Source organism: Hemitrygon akajei, chromosome 1 (assembly GCF_048418815.1).
Source record: "Hemitrygon akajei chromosome 1, sHemAka1.3, whole genome shotgun sequence".
NCBI classification, from domain to species: domain Eukaryota; kingdom Metazoa; phylum Chordata; class Chondrichthyes; order Myliobatiformes; family Dasyatidae; genus Hemitrygon; species Hemitrygon akajei.
In genome coordinates, this window is record NC_133124.1 from 78,450,817 (window position 1) to 78,471,210 (window position 20,394).

The window sequence follows — 20,394 nt, forward strand, 5'->3', positions numbered from 1 at the left end:
CCATTCGTACTCCATGAGACAAAGTTAGTAATATTATCCATTTTATTTGAATAAACCATATGGTATGTAAAGGGTTAACCTTACTGCATAGGAAACTCATGAATCAGGAAGAGGTTTAAAGGAGAACCGGAAGTTATGACAATTCAGACATATTTGTAACTTCGGATCAGCCCAGATGAAAAATACTAAACTAAAAATAGCCCCACCCCCCCCAGCCAGTCTTGAGTCTCTGCCTATACTCAGGGTGTAGAAGTTACAGCTAGGTGATCAGACTTCCTGAAGTGAGGGCGTGGAATAGCACGGTAGGCATTCTTGATGGTGATGTAGCAATGGTCCAGTGTGTTGTTTCCTCTGGTATTGCAAGTGATCTGTTGATGGTAGTTGCTTAGTGATTTTTTCAGACTGGCCTGGTTAAAATCTCCCAAAATAATGGTGACGGTGTTAGGGTGCGCTGTTTCGTGCATGTTGATCCCTTTGCTCAGATCAGCTAAAGACTGCTTGATATTGGCCTGAGGGGGAATGTAGACTGATACCAAAATAACCCCAGAGAACTCCCATGGTAGGTAAAAAGGACGGCACTTTACTGCTACATATTCCAGGTCTGGTGAGCAGAATTGGGACAGCACTGATATATTTGTGCACCAAGAAGAGTTGATCATGAGGCATACTCCTCCACCTCTGGTTTTGAGAGGCTCTGTAGATCTATCCCGACAGTGTATTGTAAACCCGTCCATCTGGATCACTGCATCCCTTATGGAAGGGGTTAACCAGGATTCAGTCGAACAAAGGACACACGCAGTCCTAATATCCTTGTGATTCAGCACTCTAGCTCTGAGATCATCGATTTTATTCACCAGAGACTGCACGTTCGCCAGCAAGATAGTTGGTTTCGGGAGTTTAAAACCCCATTTCCTTAAGTGCATTTGTAGCCCTGATCTACACCTGTGCCTCCTCTGGGGTGTCCTCCCTGGGCAGTTCCGACCACAATTGGTGTAGTTTCCGTTGGTTTTAAGCAGCGATAGTTTGTTTAAACACATTAAGACATCTTTGTTGACTCTACTGACCTTAGAAGCAGTTGTGCTTTTTAACTGTATCAAGCTGAAATGGGAACATTTTATCATATCCATTGAGAGTACTGCTGCTATTTGAGTCACGCCTAGGCGCCCCAGAAGTAATGTCCACTTTGGTAGGAATAATAGAAAAACAAAGTATTATTTAAAAGATTGGGAAATGTTGATGTAACACCCTGGGGAAGCTTTCACTGCTAATGTAATGGTCTTTCTATAGAAGTAGTGTTTGTGTTATGGTTAGCGATAACGGATGCTTTGGAATGTGAGTCATCCAATGATGGGAGTGTGTTTTTCGTGCCGTGTGCCGGACACCAGGGTGATCTGGGTCTTTTGTTTGGTGGGAGAGGAAGAGAAAAGATGCTGGAGAGAAGTGGTCGTAGGGTTTGACCTGGAGCGGAGCTATGATCTAATGAAGGCCGGGGATATCGACGGAGGATCGGCGAAGGGGAAACCGTGAGCTCCAACTTGTGCACATTAGACTGTTCCATTAAAATAAGCCCTTTTGCTTTGCTTTTTCTTCACAAACTCTGCAGTCAAATTAAGCATTATAAAGCTAAATCGTTTAATTGTATGTGGTGTACTGTTATTTCGAGGTATTGATTTGTAACAGGGTAACATATCATGTAGCATCCACACAAACAGAGGGGTTTCGGGGTGGGCTCACATCTCAATCTTACACGTTTGGCGGGGCCAGTGATTATCTTCCCTAGACTTATGCAGCCGACAGAGCCAGAGTGTTTCATTGATGTAGCAAGTGACACCAGTCATTGGAAGTAAATGTATTGGTAGAAGAAACGATTAAAGTTCGAAGTGAATATATATCACCATATACAGTTCTGAGATTCATTTTCTTGTGGGCATTCACCGTAACTACAGGAAAAATAATACAATCAATGAAAGATAACCCCCAGCAGGACAGACAATGATTGTGTAAATGACAGTAAACTGTGCAAATACAAAAGAACAACAGAAAAAGCAATAAATATTGCAAATGTAAGATGAAGGTACTTCACCTACAAACCGACTGCGGTCGTCTTTTGTTTCCAGTGCTCCTGATGTAGCCTCAGCTACATTGGTGAGACCGTTATAAGTTGGGGGAACACTTCACTAAGCCCTCCGTTCCATCCACCAAAAGTTGAACTTCCCAAATGCCAAACAATTTAATTTTGATTCCCATTCCCGTTCTGACATGTAGGTCCATGGTCTCCTCTTCTGCCAAGGTGTGGCCGCCCTCAGAAGCAACACCTTATATTCCATCTAGGTAGCCTCCAACCTGATGGCATGAATATTGATTTTACCTTCTAGTAAAGAAAATTCCCTTCCCCTCTCCTCTTTCTCTATTCCTCAATCTGGCCTTTTACCTCATCTCACTTGCCTATCACTTCCCTCTGGGTCCTTTCCTCCTTCCCTTTCTCCTTTCCTATCATATACCTTCTTCTGCAGCCCTTTATTTTTCCCACCCACCTGGCTTCCCCTATCACCTTCCAGCTAGCCTCCTTTCCTTGCCACCACCTTTTTATTCTGGCATCTTCCCCCTTCCTCTTCGGTCCTAATGAAGCATCATGCAGCATCTGGAGATATTTCTCTCCATAAATGCTGCTTTACCTGCTGTGTTCCTCCAGCATTTTATGTGTGTTGCTTTAGATTTCTAGCATCTACTGACTTTCTTGTGTTTGTGATGAAGAGTTCTTCAAAGTGAGTCCATAAATTATGAGAAGTTCAGTGATGGGGTGAGTGAAGTTGAGCAAATTTATCCCTCTGGTTCAAGAGCCTGATAGTTACGGGATACTAACTGTTCCTGAACCTGGTGATGTGGGTCCTGTGGTTCCTGTACCACCTTCCTCATGGCTGCAGTGAGAAGAGACAATTGCATGAATTGTGGTAAGAAAGCAAACAGCATGTTGGTCTTTATGTCAAGATTTTGAGTACAGGAGCAAGGATGCCTGACACAATTTATGAAGCATTGGTGGAAACCAAATATAGTGTGCAATATTTTTCTCTGTATTTGAGAAAAGATGTTAAGAGCGTTATGAGTACAATGAAGGTTCTATCTGGGAAGATGAGGCCCTCTGTTGGCTGTGGTCAACTATGGATATTGTGCCATCGCAAGCCAGTATGCAAGTCAGGGCAATATGATAAAGAGCACAAGCTGTTGCCCATGCAGAGGGCTTCACCTCTCCACACAGATGATGAGTGCAAATGAATGGCAGGGATGGATACAGTTTGGCATCAGCAACGTTGCAGGAGTTGCCAGTTAGTGTTGAACTGAATGTAGGACTGCCTTAGGGACTCCAGCTCTGGATATTTCCTCGGGGTTTACTCCTGAAGCCTTCCCTATGAGTGGGTGTAGCCGCATGGCAGTGGAAGTTTGAGATCAGTTTTCTGTCTCTTAGACGAGTGCCCGCCACGGCTGACAAGCCCCATCTGCTTGAAGCAACTTGTTTTCAAGCACCAATAACCCACTTTTGCCCCTTTTCCTGTCAGTAGAAAAGGTTCAGCTGGGCTTAGATGCAAAGCCACATGTTGAGGCCAGGAGCTGGACTTGGTTGTCACAGGCTATTTGAGATACATGCCATTGGGAGCATTTAATAGGGATCGGGAACTTATCCCACTATTTCCCTGGCTATGACAACCTTAGAACCATGAGAAAGAGGGATTGTAACATAAGGAGAAGTGGATTGACTAAGCCTATTTCACTAAAGTTAAGTGGAATAATAGAAGGTCTCTGAAATGGATTAAGTTACAGGCAGGATGCATGAAGGATGTCTCCTCAGGATAGTGGAATGAGTACCAGGGGCAAGGGTAAGACATTTAGGACTGAGTTGAGGACAAATTTCTTCACTAAGGAGGTAGTGAATGTCTGGAATTCTCTGCTCCTGAGGGTGTTGTTAGCCAGGTTATTTTATATACCGTAGATTTCGCACTACAGAGCGCACCTGATTAAAAGCCGCTGGCTCTAATTTTAGAAATAAAATCAATTTTGTACTTGTACAAGCTGCACCGGATTTTAGGCCGCACCGGATTTTCGGCCGCAGGTGTCCCACGTTGTAATATGAGATATTTACACAGAAAGATATTACACGTGAGGATTTTTTAACTTTTAATTAAATCCATATGGTAACATAAACAAATACATATTGCTAATGCTTTTTTTCGAACCGTGCCTGTAACGCGGCTACTTTTAAATATACGTTGCGTATACTTTTTTACTGAACAACATTCCAATATCTCCTAACGACTGGTAAAAAATATATATACTGCAGCCTACCAGGAAAAGTTATTGATCGCCTTTAACTTAAAAGCAGCGTTTTGGCTCCGCCGCTCCGCCGCTCGCCCCCCGCCTTTCCGTTTATCGCAAACCGGTATTTTTCCCACAAGACGCGGCGAAACCGGGTGTGACGTCATAGCATCCCGGGATGTAGTACAGAAAACAAATATAGTTAAAACACTTCTAACTTTAACTAACAAATGAATTACTAAGCGAAAATATTATAAACTAAATAACTGCCATAAAGGCAGCACAATGCTTTTCTTCGAGTGTTTTCCATGTTGATGAGGGTGAGTACAAATGACTGATTTACAATAATTTAATTGTGAAAGTGCGCTTGATTTATCGTACAATTTCATTGGACCTCTGTGAACTACTCATCAATTTTATTGGTCTATACTCTTAAGAGGCAAAATGTTTTTGGCGGCATGAAAAAAAATCATGCATTAGCCGCACCGTAGTAAAGGCCGCAGTGTTCAAAGCTGTTCAAAATGTGGGAAAAAAGTAGCGGCTTATAATCCGACATCTACGGTATATTTAAAGTAAACATAGATAAGTATTTGAAAGATGGAGATTCTTGTTTACTGTAGGGCAGGGGTGTCAAACTCATTTTAGGTCACGGGCCGGATTGAGCAAAATGTAGCTTCATGCGAGCCGGATCAGTCGGACGCGTGCGAAAGCAGCTTTCGTTGCCTCCGTTTTTTCAGCCTGCTCTCATGTGTCTCAGTCTCTGCTATAACTACAAAGTGTTTCACTTTACAAATTCAGTTTCTTATGAAGAAGACTGCCGAGCAAGACTGCCGAATAAACACTAAAAACCCTGAAAACCTGGTAACTGAATAAACTCAGCATTAGCCATATCATATGCCATAGGCGCTTTGATTACTGGGGCCAGCTTTAATAGTAATTAGATATTATCTCGCGGGCCAAAGATAATTCCACCACGGGCCGGATTTGGCCCGCGGGCCTTGAGTTTGACATATATGCTGTAGGGTTATGGGGAGTGAATTAACACTGAAGAGGAGTTGAGACTATGATCATATTGGATGACAGACAGACAGACGTACTTTATTGATCCCAAGGGAAATTGGGTTTTGTTACAGTCGCACCAACCAAGAATAGTGTAGAAATATAGCAATATAAAACCATAAATAATTAAATAATAATAAGTAAATTATTCCAAATGGAAATAAGTCCAGGACCAGCCTGTTGGCTCAGGGTGTCTGACACTTCGAGGGAGGAGTTGTAAAGTTTGATGGCCACAGGCAGGAATGACTTCCTATGACGCTCAGTGTTGCATCTCAGTGGAATGAGTCTCTGGCTGAACGTACTCCTGTGCCTAACCAGTATGTTATTGAGTGGATGGGAGACATTGTCCAAGATGGCATGCAACTTGGACAGCATCCTTTTTCCAGACACCACTATCAGAGAGTCTAGTTCCACCCCCACAACATCACTGGCCTTACGAATGAGTGGGGCAGGCTTGAAGGTCCAGGTGGTCCACTCTACAAGAGGTAAACAAAAAGCGATCTAAAGGGTGTACACACAGTTTTAAAAGAAAACAGGAGGCTTGTGCTACAATTTAGGAAAGACATGCAGACTTTGTAGAGGGAGCAAAACCTGCAATTGTTTTACTTGGAACAGAGGGAGTTCTGAGGAGATCTGACAGAGGTGAAAGAGAAAATCCATTACTATTAGTAGAGTGGTCAAGGACAAAGGAACTTAGATGACTGGCTAATGGACCAATGAAATGACTTGGAGAAATACTTTTTATGCAGTTTGTGGATGTGGTTTAGAATGTACTGCCAGGCGAATTAGTGGAGGCAGATTCAATTGTAGCATTCAAAGGGAGCAGCATTCGAAAGGAAAAATAAATCAGGGCTTTGGGGAGAGGGCAGGGGAGTGAAGTCAGCTGGATTGCACCTACTTATAGCCAAAATGGTTTCAGCAAGCCAAACAGGCTCCATCTGTGTGGTAACAGTTCAATGTGCCTGTGATGCACAATGCCACATCAATAGTCTAACAGAGAATATGCTAAACTTAATATTAAATAAAAACAAACTAGTGAGATAATTGAAAAAGTAATTACTGGTGCTTCTCTTTACTTCCTAATTCATGGGCTCAACATCCCCAATAAAATTGGACTTCTCTGAACCTATGCCAGCTGTAACCCAGCATATGATCATATAGGTAATTTCTCAGCATTATGCTGGAGAATCCTTTATAAAACTTCATCCTGCTGTTAGACGTGTGGAATCCACATGGGTGTAGTGATAGATGCAACACTCTGATGCTGTTACTGGGTTGAACGTTCTTGCACTTGTATTGCCAAGTGCTTAAGATCGGGATTAAGTGACTGACAGAGTCTTCAATTTGCAGTTAACTCACCACATACTCTGAGTACTTGTTCTTCCGCTTATCAGAGTTGAAATAAGTACCTATTTTTAAAAAAATTGAAACATTTTAATTATGCGTTTTGTATTATGCATGTTTAGTATTGACTTTGCTTATACCCATATGAACTCTTTGAATATTGAAAATTGCCTTTTTCAACTGACAAAAGGAAGTTCATAATGTGGCCTTTTGGTTGTTGGAAGCTTAGAATTTAAATACTGCAATTAAAAAGCTTATTGTTAAAAAAAATATTTACAATGAAGTCAGACTACTCATGACTACCAAATATATGCTGAGAATGTTTTAAACCTAATACCTAAAATGCTTTTACTTTTGCATAGGAAGCCTGTTTCTTCAGTTGTGGTGAAAGTCTGAACAGCAAAGGATTAACATACCTCACCAATTCTCTGTTTGATTACCGAAGTCCAGAAAATAATGGTATCAGGGACGAGTTTATTTTGGATGCTGCCCAACACAAGGTCAGGTCATATTTTATAACTAATGGGAAATTTTATGTTCCAAGATTCCATTTTAAATGTATTACGTGAAATATTTAGAATATTTTGTATGGTTTTTAAGACAAATTTTAAGTCATAGAAGCATGGAGTCATATAACACTACAAAAAACACGCCCTTCAGCACGCTTTGAATTTTTTCAATGATTTTAAGTTCCCTGGCCCCCACCGCCTTATTTTCACCATGGATGTTCAGTCCCTATATACCTCCATCCCCCACCAGGAAGGTCTCAAAGCTCTCGGCTTCCTTTTGGATTCCAGACCTAACCAGTTCCCCTCTACCACCATTCTGCTCCTTCCAGCGGAATTAGTTCTTACTCTTAATAATTTCTTCTTTGGCTCCTCCCACTTCCTCCAAACCAAAGGTGTAGCCATGGGCATCTGTATGGGTCCTAGCAATGCCTGCCTTTTTGTTGGCTTTGTGGAACAGTCCATGATCCAAGCCTATACTGGTATCTGTCCCCCATTTTTCCTACATCGCTACATCGACAACTGCATTGGCGCTGCTTCCTGCACGCATGCTGAGCTCGTTGACTTCATTAACTTTGCCTCCAACTTTCACTCTGCCCTCAAGTTTACCTGGTCCATTTCCGGCACTTCCCTCCCTGTTCTTGATCTTTCTGTCTCCACCTCTGGAGACGGCTTATCTACTGATATCTACTATAAGCTTACTGACTCTCACAGCTACCTGGACTATTCCTCTTCCCACCCTGCCTCTTGCAAAAATGCCATCCCCTTCCCGCAATTCCTCCGTCTCTGCCGCATCTGCTCTCAGGATGAGGCTTTTCATTACAGGACGAAAGAGATGTCTTCCTTTTTTAAAGGGGCTTCCCTTCCTCCACCATCAACTCTGCTCTCAAATGCATCTTTCCCATTTCACGCACATCTGCTCTCACCTCATCCTCCTGCCACCCCACTAGGGATAGGGTTTCCCTTGTCCTCACCTACCACCCCACCAGCCTCTTGGTCCATCATATAATTCTCCGTAACTTCCGCCGCCTCCAACGGGATCCCACCACCAAGCACATCTTTCCCTCCCCCCCCCTTCTGCTTTCTGCAGGGATCGCTCCCTATGCAACTCCCTTGTCCACTCGTCCCCACATCCCTTCCCTCTGATCTCCCTCCCGGCACTTATCATTGTAAGCAGAACAAGTGCTACATCTGCCCTTATGCTTCCTCCCTCACCACCATTCAGGGCCCCAGACAGTCCTTCCATGTGAGGTGACACTTTACCTGTGAGTCGGCTGGTGTGGTATACTGCATCCGGTGCTCCCGGTGCATCTTTCTATAGATTGGTGAGACCCGATGCAGACTGGGAGACCGTTTCGCTGAGCACCTACGCTTTGTCCACCTGAGAAAGTAGGATCTCCCAGTGGCCACACATTTTAAATCCACGTCCCATTCCCATTCTGATATGTCTATCCATGGCCTCCTCTACTGTCAAGATGAAGCCACACTCAGGTTGGAGGAACAACACCTTATATTCCCTCTGGGTAGCCTCCAACCTGATGGCATGAACATTGATTTTTCTAACTTCTGTTAATGCCCCCCTCCCCTTCTTACCCCATCCCTGATATATTTAGTTTTTCTCCCCCCCTCCTTTTTTTCCTCTCTGCCCATCACTCTGCCTATACTCCATCTCCCTCTGGTGCTCCCCTCCCTCTTTCTTTCTCCCTAGGCCTCCCATACCATGATCCTCTCCCTTCTCCAGCTCTGTCTCCCTTTTGCTAATCAACTTTCTAACTCTTAGCTTCATCCCTCCCCCTCCTGTTTTCTCCTATTATTTCAGATCTCCCTCTCCCCCTCCCACTTTCAAATGTCTTACTATCTCTTCTTTCAGTTAGTCCTGACGAAGGGTCTCGGCCCGAAATGTCAACTGTACTTCTTCCTATAGATGCTGCCTGGCCTGCTGTGTTCCACCAGCATTTTGTGTGTGTTGCCCTTCACCCCATCTAGTCCATGCTGAACCATTAATCTGCCTAGTCTCATCAACCTGCACCCAAATCATCTCCCTCCCATTCACATCCATATCCAAATGTTGAAATTGAACTCTCATTCACCACTTGCGCTGCCAGCTCATTCCACATTCTCTCCACCCTCTGAGTCAAGAAATTCCTCCTCATGTTCCCCTTAAACATTTCTCCTTTCACTCTTAACCCATGACCTCTAATTGTAGTGTCACCCAACCACAGTGGAAACAGCCTGCTTTGCATTAACCCTATTGTTTCCCCCTGATAATTTTGTATGCCTCTGTCAAATCTCCCCTCAATCTTCTATCTTCTAGGGAATTAAGTCCTAACTCATTCAACCTTATATCTCAGTTCTTCAAGTCCTGGCAACATCCTTGAAATTTTCTCTGGACTCTTTCAGTCTTATTTACATCTTTCCTGTAGGTAGGTGACCAAAGCTGCTCAAATTGGGCTTCACAAACATCTTAATACAATTTCAGCATAACACATCCCAACTCCAGTACTGTACTCAGTACATTGATTTATGAACTCCAATATGCCAAAGCTTTCTTTACGATCCAATATACTGTAGTTGCGATTACAATTTCAAAGAATTGTGGATCTGTATTCCCAGGTCCATCGGTTCTACCACATTCCTTCGTGCCCTACCGCTAAATTTGTAAGACCTACTCTGGTTTGTCCTCCCAAAGTGCAACACCTCACACTTGTCTGCATTAAATTCCATCTGCTCTTTTTCAGCCCATTTTTCCAGCTGCTCCAGATCTTGCTGCAAGCTTTGATCATTTTTCCTGCTGTCCACTGCACCCCCAATCTTGGTGTCATCCACAAATTTGCTGATCCAATTTAAAGCATTATCATCCTGATCATTGATACAGATGACAAAGAACAGACCCAGCATCGATCCATGCGGCACACCACTAGTCACAGGCCTCCAGTCAGAGTGGCACCCACCTACAACCACTGTGTGTCTTCTCCCATGTGGCCATTGTCTAATCCAATTTACTACCTCCTCTTGAATACCAAGTGACTGAACCTTCTTGACAAACCTCCCATGTGGGACCTTGTCATGTGATCTGTCCTTAGTGATAATGTTCCTCTCGTATAAAGCTAATGAAAGAACACTGAAGTGTATGGATAATAAAATGAAAAGACCGTTAGGATTCTTTACATTGTTTGTGTGTATGAAGATGACTATTATCTAAAATCACAAACCAAACCTCGAAAGAATAGAAAATCCACCGGTATATATTTTGTATGGTGGTTAAAATTTTTTTCATGTCTTAATTTTTCAACACTGTATGGTGTCAGGAAGCATGTGTAGCTGTACCACAGTTTGAACATAATAGCGCACTAATTATGATGTGTTGGCAGTATACAATTTTAAGCAACCACTTTGAGAATCTAATGCTGATACATTCAGCTGTAACACACTTGGGTTGATGTTGTAGCTTATTTTATGAACAACAAATGTGCAAAATAATATACTGGAATAAGAATAGGAGATTAAGCTCATGGGTGTGTTTCACTGTTTAAATAGATTTTAATTAGATAAAAGTGATCTGTTAACTCCTTCTAAGAAGAGTGACAAATCCAGTTTAATATAATTGGTTTATTTTGTGTTTTCAAGACCCAAAGCTCTTACAGAATTCTCCCGTTTTCTAAGAAACAGAAAAACAGTGGCATATTAGTTTTAAATAAACAAAATGAGGGTCATCTCAGTACTTGACAATGTTGCTTTATTATTCTCAAACAAAATGTGGGCTTTAATCAATACAACCTTCAAGTAAAATGGTTGCGTGCTCAATCACAGCCTTTTTGGGTTGAAACAAAGGTGTAATTTGTCGTTCTTTATGCCTTTATTTTATGATGGGAAGACACTGCTGGATATTATGAATATCGGGTACTGCAAGTCTACCTGACTAGCAAGTTTTTCAATAGCGGTGGAGCTGGACTTGTAGCCTGCTACAGCTACCCAAGAAGGAAGCTGTCAGAGGTCATGTGTGAGGCAGTGCGCAGTCCAACGAGCTATCAGAAATGATTGACTTTGGCGTTTTTCTTGTGATTGCAACACCCTGCTGGACATTGGTCATGTAGAATATTGCAAGTCTGGTTCACTGGTGAGAAGACCAGCTGGATTGCTTTTGTCTGCGGCTGCACTAATGCATGATGAGGACAGCTTTGGGCTTGTCCTTGCAGAAACATGGCTCCAGGACAACATTCCATGCACCATCAATCCACAGGCTGTGGCAATCAGGGTCTTGGGCGATATTATTTTTTCCTGACTGTATGTTTTCATGCTGTCATAATTATATATACTATATGTGCTGTGTTCTGTGTGTCAGTGTTGGTACTTCTGTTTTGCACCTTTGCGTCGGAGGAATGCTTTTTCATTTGGTTCTATGCATGCGTATGATTGAATGACAATTAAACTTTAACTTTTAACTTTCTTAAATCCACTATACATCCACTATTTTTTGTATTCATTCAAGGGAGGGTGTGTTTGTGAACTGATGCCTTGAAATGCTGAAATTCTTCTGGTGAGATATTGAGCAGCAGCGATCTAAACTGAGCGGCAGAGGAATTTCAAATCAGGCCTGTGTGTGTGAGATTTGATTTGCAACTTAAGTGTTGTCTTCCTATGTCTAGGGTTTCTAATAATAATGCATTACTAGCTGTGGCAGGGGAGTTACCATTGGCAGGTACAACCAGCACGTCATCGATATTGGATTAATAGGGGCTTTTTCATGTGGATTTTTAAAAATTGGTTAAGCAACAGAAAGCAGAGTAGTTGTGAAAAATTGTCTTTTGGACGCAGGAAATATGGCATTCCTCAGGAGCACTGTTTTTCTTTGTGCATATTGGTGAGTTGAACTTGAGTTACAGAACATATCATCGAAATTTTGAGATGACACAAAATATGGAGATATAATAAACTTGTAAGGTGGATTGTAATAGATATTCAGGAGTAGTTGACAATATATAGAATGTGCAGATAGGCACCAGTAGAAACCTAAAGCTGAGAAATGCAGAGAACAGTCATAGGCAGAATCTTGGATGGTGATGATGTAAATGATGTACATGAGTAAGATAGATTGATTCAGTGGTGTCGCGAAAATAACAGCATTAGTAAGATTAAGGAATTGATTTTGGACTTTAGGAAGAGGAAGTCAGTAGAACACACACATTTGTATGTATTGATGGGTCAGCAGTAAAAAAGTTGAACAGCTTCAAGTTCCTGGGCATCAGTAAGGTGGGCTCAACGTATTGATGCAATCACAAAGGAATCACACCAGAGGCTACACTCTATGAGAAGTTTGAGGAGATCTGGTATGTCACAAAGACTAGCCAATTTTTACAGATGTACCATAGAGAGCGGTCTGAGTAGTTGCATCATCGCTTGGTATGGAAGGTTTCAATGCACAGAGTAGAAAAAGGTTGCAGAGGGTTGTAGATACATTCAGCTCCATCATGGGCACTAACTACCCCTCTATTGAGGACATTTTCAAAACTGGTTCTGTAATAGATTTTATAGGAAAAATGAGAAGACACAGAATAAACTATGGGGATAAGAAAGCCATGGTAGCGAAGCGATTAGCATAATGCTGTTACAGCTCGGTGCATTCTGGAGTTTGGTGATCGGGGATCAATTCTGGTGCTGTTCTGTAAGGAATCTCTGTACATCCTCCCCGTGGAATGCATGGGTTTTCCCTGAGTACCCCAGTTTCCTTCCACAGTCCAAAGACATACTGCATAGGTTAATTGGTCACTGTAAACTGTCCCGTGATTGTGTTAGAGTTAATCAGGGCTGTGGGATTGCTAGGGCACTGTGGCTCGAAGGTCTGGACAGCATTGCTATATAAAAAGGGGTACAAGGACAAAGAGATTGTGGGTGTCTGCATACTTTGTTGAAAATAGCAGGTCAAGTTGATGAAGTGGCTACGAAAGCAAATGATATCCTAAAGTGCACGAGCAATGAAACCATGATAAACAGCTGTAACACATTGATTAATCCTTATTTGGAATATTGTTTCCAGATCTGGGTGCTGCTCTTGAATGCAATGCCTTTGGAGAGGGTGTTGAAGGGATTTGTGAAAATGATTCCAGAAATGAGAGCCTTCTGACATACGGATAGAGTGAAGAAGCTGGGGTTGTTCTCCTGGGCCAATGGAGATATCTGGTAAAGGAAGTTGAAGTCATGAAGGGTACAGGCAAGACTATCAGTAATAGTGGAGGCAGATTCCGATGCTGTATTCAAATGAGGGCTGAATATGTATTTGAAAGGAAATAATTGTCAGAGCGATGGGGAGAGAGCAGGGGGATGGGATGAGATGACTTGTCCTTAAATGAAGCCAGTGAGGGTTTGATTAGTCAAATGGCCCCCATTTTCACTGGAACTGTTAAATGTCGCCTGTGCCCTTTCTCATCTAAGTTTACACCAAGGCACCAGCAAATTTTCTGATGTGTTAAACTTTGGACTCACTTGGAGCTCCAGGGAATTCTGCATTCTGTGTTCTGGGCCAAACTTTACTAAGCTTTCAGTTTGTGTACCATGGGACCAAATTTTTACTGATATCGTAATAAGTTTACTGTAGACATGCCAGAAAGATTCATGTGATTTCACAATTATAGTTTATATTTTAATAAAAGGTTTTATGCCCGTTTGCTCCTGCTCTGCCTGACTTATTTCCTCTGTTGTATAGACAATTCTGAGTTACTTTTACGAAGTATTTTTTGAAACTCTTGCATTGTAATCCTATGTATTGCCAACATGGAAGAAGGGCATTTGGCCCAGTAGTTCTGTGTGGTGTCTGTATTGTACTTAGGCCTTAATTCACCATGAACTCCATTAACATTTTGTTTTCAATTCTCCCTCATGCATGAAACAAGCCATATGGTCCATCAAATCCATGCTGGCCCTCTGTGAGGCAGTGGTTCTTAATTTTTTTTTGAAGGCTGGGTCAGACTTGCATTCAAAACACTTCCAAGAGACACTTGGAGGAAGCACTTGGACCAATACTTATAATTTTATCTAAAAATAGAAGTGCCACTATTCCCGCTACTCCACTCACCTTTTTTTCTCTCTGCTCCACTACTTGATTTATCATGAACACAAGAAATTCTGCAGATGGTGGAAATCCAGAGCAATACACACAGCATGCTGGAGAAACTCAGCAGGCCAGGTTGCACTCCGAAAATGAATATTCAATTCATTTAGTTTGGTCAATATTTTGGATGAGCCCCTTCATCAGGACTGGAATGGAAGGGGAAGTTGCCAGACTAAGAGTGGGGGGAGGAGAAGGAGGAGGACAAACTAGAAGGTGATAGTTGAAGGGGGAAAGGTAAAGAACTAGAGAAGAAGAAACCTGATAGGATAGGAGAGTGGACTATAGGAGAAAGGGAAGAAGGAGGAGCACCGGGGAGGTGATAGATGAGGAGAAGTGGTATGAGACCAGAGTTGGGGATAGAAGAAGAGGTAAGGGATGGGGTAAAGAAAAAAAAAGCAGGAAGGAGAAATTGATGTTCATGCCATCAGCTTGAAAGTAGAATATGAGGTGTTACTCCTCTGCCCTGAAAGTGGTCCAATGGTGGCAGAAGATTAGGCCGTGGACCAACATGTTGGAACTGGAATGGGGATAGGAATTAAAATGGTTGGCCAATGGGAAATTCTGCTTTTTGTTGATGGACTAGAGGACCTTAACAAAGTGGTCCCATGACCCAAAGTAAATTGTGTCTGGTAGAGGTAGACTTGATAGAGGTGGATAAGATTATGAAAAACATATGTAACACGCTGTAATGGCTTCTCCGTAATGTTTCACTGCCAAAGCTAATGAAATGGCTTCTCTGTAATGTTCACTGCTGAAGTAATGGTTTCTCTGTAGCAGCAATGTTTGGGTTATGGCCGGAGATAACAGGACTGTGGTATGCATGTTAGCCAATCAGGATTTTGTTGCCCTATCTTGTGAATCTGGAAGGAGTTGATTCCGCGGGCTTTTGCCAGAGAGAGAGAGAGAGAGAGAGAGAGAGAGAGAGAGAGAGAGAGAGATGAAGAGAGAAGACACGAATGGAGAGATTTGGTAGACCGCTGGATGGGGTGGACTTGGAGCAAGGGTCCGAAGGGCAGTGATGATCGGAGGAGGTCGATGGTGAACGATCGGCCTATAAGTGAGCTCCAACTTTGCACACAGACTGTGTAATAAGATTGGGCCCTTTTTTTTCTTTTATTTCTTTTCTATTAACCATATAGTCAAAGTAAGAGTTATAAAGCTTAATTGTTTAATCGCATATTGTGTACTGTTTGTTATTTTGTGGTAGTGATTTGTAACAGGACACATTGCACAGCATCCACCCCAATGAGATTTCTTAAGTTTGGCCGGGCCGGGAGTTATCACCCCCTATATTAAGCCGCTAGGCGAAGCAAGAATTACACATAGATAGAGCGGATTGCAAGCATCTTTGTCCAAGGATGGCAATGGCTAATTTGAGAGGATAAAGTGATTGAAGGAAAGTATAAGGGATATCAGAGGTGCAATCCTTTTACACAGAAAATGGTAAATCCATGGAATTGGGTAGTGGATACATTTGGAAATGATAGGCACATGGATGTAAGAAAATATACTGTGTTGGAGAGATGGGTTAGATTGATTATGGAGTGGGTTTATATTGGTCAGTGCTGCATCATGGGTTGAGGGGACTATACTGCAGTGTACTTTTATGCTTTATTGTATTTGCTTCAACCACATGGCAGCTTGTTCTATATGCACACCATACTCTGCATGAAGAAATTACCCTTTTGAATCTTTTCCTTCTTAAAGTTATTCCCTCTGATTGCTTTTAATTCCATGAGGAAAAGCCCATGTGCCTTCCATGACCCTACCTATGACCCCGTGTTTTTATAGTCCTTTTATAAGGCCACTCTCAGTCTCTTACACGCCTAGAAATAAACCCTAGGCTGCCCAAACTTCTGCATTAACTCAGGCCCTTGAGTTCCACAACATTCTTGTAAATCCTCCTGCTACTTGATCGATTTTGTTGTTTTAATCCAGGGTTCTTTTAGAATTCAGGAATGATGCACAAAACTTGTTGCTTTATGATCGCTTTATTAAAATTTGATAGGACAGGAACAGAACAGTGACTACTTGAAGAAAAGAGACACTAGAGATGGTGCCTAACATAGAAGAGCTATTTTTATACCCAGAGATAAGAAAAAAAATCATTCAAATCTATCGATAATCAACCAATTAGTAAATACTTATTCAATACTGCAATAACAATTAAACAATGAGAAAACAATTATTCACTTAATGTAGAACAAAGAAGCTTCAGAATTATACTTTGTATAGCCATTAGAGGCATATTAAACTGTTAGGCACACAAAGATTGCTTAAATACAAGCAGATAATAATTATTAAACTATATTGAAAATGACAATTAAAAATCAGATCCAAGAACCTCCCCTTTGATTCTAAATCATATGTTTAGAATCATTACATCTGAAAATGCAGAGACAGAAAATCTTGTGATATCTACATTGCTTATGAAGTAATCAAAAAACTACCTAGGTTATGAAATATCAAAAGGTAGATATATTCTTCAAAGTACTCATCAGATTATGTTATGGTTGGACAGAGTAGTATGCACGCTTATGCAAGTTTGATCTATTTATTAATGATTGCCTTCAAACAAGTTAAAAAGTGATGTAAATTATGATAAGGTATAATAGTATGAATATTATGTCTAATAATATTGAGTAACCCCATATTTCGAGACTTGTATAAATCCAATCGAAGAATACCCATCCATCAGATTCATGTATTTTAGTTGCTTCTTTATGAATATGATCAGCCAAATTAGTTAAGTCTTCAGACTTGTCAGGTATGCAGGTACAGCACTCCTTACCTATAACTGCACATTTTCTCCCCTTAACTGCTAAGAGAATATCTATGAAGGACAATCTTAGATGTGGCACCAATTCTGTTGTTACATTTCCCAAGGCATCAGCAGCGTCATTGCTTACTCTTTATAAGGCTGCAACCACATTTATAATCTCTCTAATGTTTGCAATACCATAAAATGGGAATAAAATTGATGCAAAACAAGCTCCTTCTAAAACGTCTCATTTACTTTTAGACTTGGGAGGTAAAAGTAAGGTATGTGTATGTCTCATGGCAGGAAAAACATACCGTAAATATCAAGATTCGAACCAATTACGTGGAAAAAAGGTATAAGCCCCATTTTTTCACATAACGTACATATTGTTCCATTAACTTGGACTATTTTTTATTACTTGACAGGAACTTTGTTGAATTGTAATATTTCTGATTGTCAATAATACAAGTATACATTAAGAGTAATCTCAACTGGCACATTATGAGTAGGGAAAATTAGCAAAAATATAATAACAAATAGTATAGAATAAACTTACTAATGTCCAATTATTGTTGACTTGTTTGGAGTCTTCTGGCTCATTAGTGATTTGCTCACTTGGAGCTCAGCAACGTGGGCACTGTGACCAAGAGTTCACTAACGCATTAACCACAGTGCTTACTGTCCTTATCGCATAACTCTTCGGCTCGCTTGCAGTGGCTGGTGTGAATTCACTTACTTTTACCTGCTACTTCCATCACTGTGTTGGTAATAATTATCAGTACTTGAGAAGGACATACCTATCCAGCTCCCAGTTGTTCCTTACGCAGTTTCTTAATCAGGACCCACTCGCCAGGAATCAGGGTAAGTCCTTCTTTTATTGGATCTTCCCAAATGGCAGAAACCTGTTGAGAAGAAAACTGGTCAGATTAGTTAATTTCACACAATAGTTAACTAAACTGTCTGTATAATCTGTATATCAGTCTTTCTGAGATCAAGGGCTCCTGGGCGTGACATCGGATGCCCTGTTACCATCTTGAACTGATTTGATTTAGTTTTCTTGTTTGGGGTTGCTCTGATGCTACATAAGACCAGAGGAAGAGCCGTAAGCCATGGTACACCTTCGTAATGATACCTAATCAGTCTTTGTTTGATGGTTCCATTCATTCATTTGACTAGGCTTGATGACCATTGGGTGATGTGGACCAGTCAGTATTCATCAGTCAACTTAATTTCTGACAAGCGCTCCCAGTGAAATGTATTCCTTGGTCAGAGCAATGTGACATGGAAATTCCTGTTTAGGAATATAGTCCTTGATCAGAGTTTTTGCTGTGTGAATGGCAGTGGCTTTCCTTGCTGGTATAGCTTCCACCCATCTTCACTATTACCAGTATACCTGAGTATCCTTGACATTTTGGTAAGGAAATATAGTCCACTTGTAAGTGTAAAAATGGATTTCAGGTGAGGCAGGGGCACTTAATTATGGTAGCTTTTCTGCTTCTCCAGGATTTGTTTTCTGGCATGTCGTGCATCTTTCAAAAATTTGTTGAGCTTGTGCCTTGAACTTTGGATTCCACCACCACTGGGAAAATCTGTCAATCGTCATTCCATTCCAGTATGTCCTATGGAGTGTATTTGCAGTGCCAGATAATCTTGTATGTTCGTCTGTGGCACAGAGTTCAGTTTTGGTTCCACAGTTCCATTTGTCAAGTTCACTGTGTATATTTGTTTGTTTTTTTCTTATTGAGATACAGTGTGGAGAACACCCTAAAGATGTGATCAGATTTGGACTCCTCGTCAAAGAAAAGATGTGCTGGCATTGGAGAGGGTTCAGAGGAGGTACACAAGGATGATTCCGGGAATGAAAGGATTATCATATGAGCAATGTTTGATATCTCTGGGTCTGTACTTGCTGGAATTTAGAAGAATGAAGGGGGATCTCATTGAAACCTTTGGAACGTTGAAAGGCCTAGACAGAGCAGATGTGGATAGGATGTTTCCTATGGTGGGGGAGTTTAGAATGAGAGGGCACAGTCTTAGGATAGAGGGGCATTCATTTAAAACAGATGTGGAGAAACTTCTTTCACCAGAGGGTGGTGAATTTGTGGAATTTATTACCACAGGCAGCTGTGGAGGCCAGGTTGTTGGTGTATTTAAGACAGAGCATGATAGATTCTTGATTGGATACAGTATTGAAGGTTATATGGAGAAGTCCAGGGTGTTGGGCTGAGGAGGGGGAAAAAAGGATCAGCCATGATTGAATGGCTGAGCAGATTTGATGGGGCAAATGGCCTAAGTCTGTTCCTTATGGTCTTTTCACCCTACCTGTAATGCAAGAGACATATTGTAGCTCCTGGACCATTGATTACTGGGTCCATTGCTCCTGACCTGACAAGTGGGAGAGCCCCAGAGAAGTAGGCCCAGTCTCAAGTGAACTGTGATAAAAGCAAATGTGGGTGGGATGATCTTATCCTGCAACCTGGATATGGTCTATAGGCAGTCTTTTGTGTAGTTGATGAAGGATCCTGATTTGATGAAGGTTCTATGCCTGTAACGCAGACTGTTCATTCCTTACTGATCTGCTGAGTTGCTCCTGCAAATTGTTTGTGTTTTTTTGTACTGCTATTGAGTCAGTCCCATTATCCCAGTCTAATAGTTATGCATTACCTTACAGTACTGTGCACACTAGGTTTTATATGAATTTTTTTTTAGATGTTTGACTTTTGCCTTGTGCATTAGTGTATCAGGAGAGAAGAACACTTTTTCAATTTCCAAACATTTATTTTCCAAACAGTTAAAAGTATTTTGTTAAAGAAAATAACTTTAAGTAATAGACCACTTTGCAAATAAAAAATTGATACCTTCTAGGTGTACAGCCCAGTGCATGATTAAACAAAGATAACAAACAGGATGCTAGTGATCAATGACATAATGAGTTGAATGAACTAAACTGATTAATTCAAACAGAAACAAGTGTAGAAAGAATCAAACTGGGCAAAGGACAAACAAACTAAAAGGTGAGGGTGTGGCAGTTGTGACAGTTCAGCCTTCAAATCATTAGACTATGGCAATAGTGAGCTTAGGAACAAGACACAAGGTGGTCGTCCTGCATCAAAGTTCAAAGCAGAAGTTTTGCAACAGACAGAAGTTTTAAGGTGTGCTGTCCAAGTTCTCCCAAAGAAGCACAAAGAAACTGGCAAGATGGAAGACCAGAAATGTAGTGGTTGGTTACAGAAACTGACTGCAGCAGATGAGAGGTACATCAAGCTGACATCCCTTCTAAATTGGAAGAATTCCAGCACTGCTATCAACTC

General features: G+C 41.4%; 1 protein-coding gene across 11 annotated transcripts in view; it reads left to right on the forward strand.

Moving 5' to 3' along the window:
• Positions 1-20,394, forward strand: part of LOC140728102 (intermembrane lipid transfer protein VPS13B-like) — a 1,021,046-nt gene that overhangs the window by 192,610 nt on the left and 808,042 nt on the right. For all 11 annotated transcript variants that reach the window (XR_012099001.1, XR_012099002.1, XR_012099004.1 and 8 more), the window contains exon 11: positions 7,074-7,211. Coding sequence is in view for 8 of the 11 variants with exons in the window: in XM_073046336.1 (XP_072902437.1) it covers positions 7,074-7,211 (138 nt within the window). In the remaining 3 variants the exon portion in view is untranslated. The remainder of the gene's footprint in view (positions 1-7,073; positions 7,212-20,394) is intronic.